The 1,904-nt window shown below is 42.3% G+C and overlaps 1 protein-coding gene across 1 annotated transcript in view; it reads right to left on the bottom strand.

Moving 5' to 3' along the window:
• The window catches only part of ptpro (protein tyrosine phosphatase, receptor type O), a gene marked incomplete at its 5' end in the record, with an annotated part of 34,430 nt that overhangs the window by 30,972 nt on the left and 1,554 nt on the right, over positions 1-1,904 (bottom strand). The window contains 2 exons of the mRNA XM_015386745.1: positions 419-571; positions 1,067-1,239. Of these exons, the coding sequence (XP_015242231.1) occupies positions 419-571; positions 1,067-1,239 (326 nt within the window). The remainder of the gene's footprint in view (positions 1-418; positions 572-1,066; positions 1,240-1,904) is intronic.

Below are 1,904 nucleotides of genomic sequence, written 5' to 3'. Positions count from 1 at the left end.
GGGATAATCTAGAAACAGCCTGGAAACTGTCAGGAAACAGTCAAGAAACAGCCTGGAAAAAACAGCTTAGAAACAACCTGGAAACAGCCTTTTTTCTGAGAGCTGTCTGTGACTGCAGGTCGGTGAAACTCATCTTCCAGAATGTGAGTCCTGTTGCTCTCTAATGAGGAGCGGCAGCATTGATGTGATTACAGGAGATCAATAATGCAGGAGGAGCCTGATGGAGCGACCTCATTAATGTGTTTCTGAGACGATGACCTTTAACAGCACATCAGTCTGCAGCAGATCCCCTTCCTGAGCAGAAGGGCTGTGGTTCTGAGGGAGCAGACTCTGGACGTGTTTTTCTGCAGCGAACAAACACCCAGATAAGTCCTGGCCTGGGACCGGGCCAGGGTCGGGTCCGACGGCTGTTTCTTACCTGTGCGGTGATGCAGTGGTGTGTGAGTGATGTCGCTGTGGGTGACCAGCGCTGTCTGGAACACGGTGGCCTCAGAGATGAGCTGGAAGGTGATGTTCCGGTAACACATTCCCGGTAACCAGTGTTTGAACACCGTCTTCCCTTTGTAGAAATCTGCAGACAAGCAGAATAAATAAGCAGGAAACATGGAGAGGTCCTGAATTCATCAATCTCTTATTTCCGTACAACTTCAAATAACCTAAAGGAAAATAACTATTATCTTTTATAAACATAAACTACCAGCTGAAGCAACACTGCACCAAAAAGTGTAGCTGTTCGGTAATGAGTAAGCTAATTCCTGTTACTTTCATGAATCTCAGAACATTTCCCAACATATTGGGCAAACGGCCAGACTATAGACCCAACTGAGTCCGGAGTTCCTCACGGATGACTCTACGGTCTCTTCTCTTTTACCTCGATGTCATACAATAGGTAAATATCCTATTATTGCTAATTAAACTTCAAGTTTCTGTGAGCTGGGGAGTGGACAGCACTGCCATCATCTGGTTAGATAGGAAATTACAACACAGATTCATTTTTTTAACCCAATTTAGATTTTCTTAAAGTAGACAACCCTTATCATCTTTAAGAACCAGTAAGCAGGTTCACCTTTATAGAGCATGTAGCGACGTTCCTGTCCTTCAGTGTAGCTGATGTTCACTCGGCTGAAGACCGTTCTGATCGGCGGGTCGATGTCGAACACCACGCCAGTCTCTGGCGCCTCCTTGTAGTCCGATATGTAAGCAGCGCGGACAGGAAGTGGTTCTGAGGCAATCGAAACAGCAGGAAAAATGGTCAGAAATTCTAAAAAAGATTTCATGACTTTTACACTCTGGGAAACATCCCGAGTTATTTAAGACCTCTGAGGAATTCCAAAACTAGATTTTAGAAGAAAAAATGAAAATTGCATAGAGGCAGCTCCATTCGTGACATCATAACTTAGTTAAGGCTTGAAAATATATGTAGGTCGTTTATCTTTATGGTTCTAGGCAGTGTTGGGCAAGCTACTTGTCCAGTGTAGTGAGCTAAGCTATCAGTTACTCAACAATAAATTAAGCTTCCCTCCATCATAGCTACCACCTAAAGAATTATAGCAAGCTAAGTTACACTAATGTGTTAACAGTAGCTTAACTACATCAGAAGCTACTTGTACCAAGCTAATGTCAATTCAAAATGAGTCTGATACACTGGTTAAAACATTAATTAAAGATCAACCAATGACATAACACAGTGTCAAAATTGTTTTATGATCAGCATAATAAAAAAAACTAAAGTATTTACTAGTAGACAAAAAAACTAATAGCGTCGCTACATGTAGCGGCGCTACTGCCCATCACTGGTTCTAGGCTACAATAAGGAACAGTGAAGTACTCCTAACATGGTAATTCGGTTTACTAGTGGTTCCTAGAATTTCTAAAAGTAGAATGGGAGGCAGATCTTTTAGTTA

This window comes from Cyprinodon variegatus, unplaced genomic scaffold (genome assembly GCF_000732505.1).
Source record: "Cyprinodon variegatus isolate N-32 unplaced genomic scaffold, C_variegatus-1.0 Scaffold376, whole genome shotgun sequence".
Classification (NCBI taxonomy): Eukaryota; Metazoa; Chordata; class Actinopteri; order Cyprinodontiformes; family Cyprinodontidae; genus Cyprinodon; species Cyprinodon variegatus.
The sequence above is the reverse complement of the archived record's forward strand: the minus strand, read 5'-3'. Positions and strand labels throughout refer to the sequence as shown.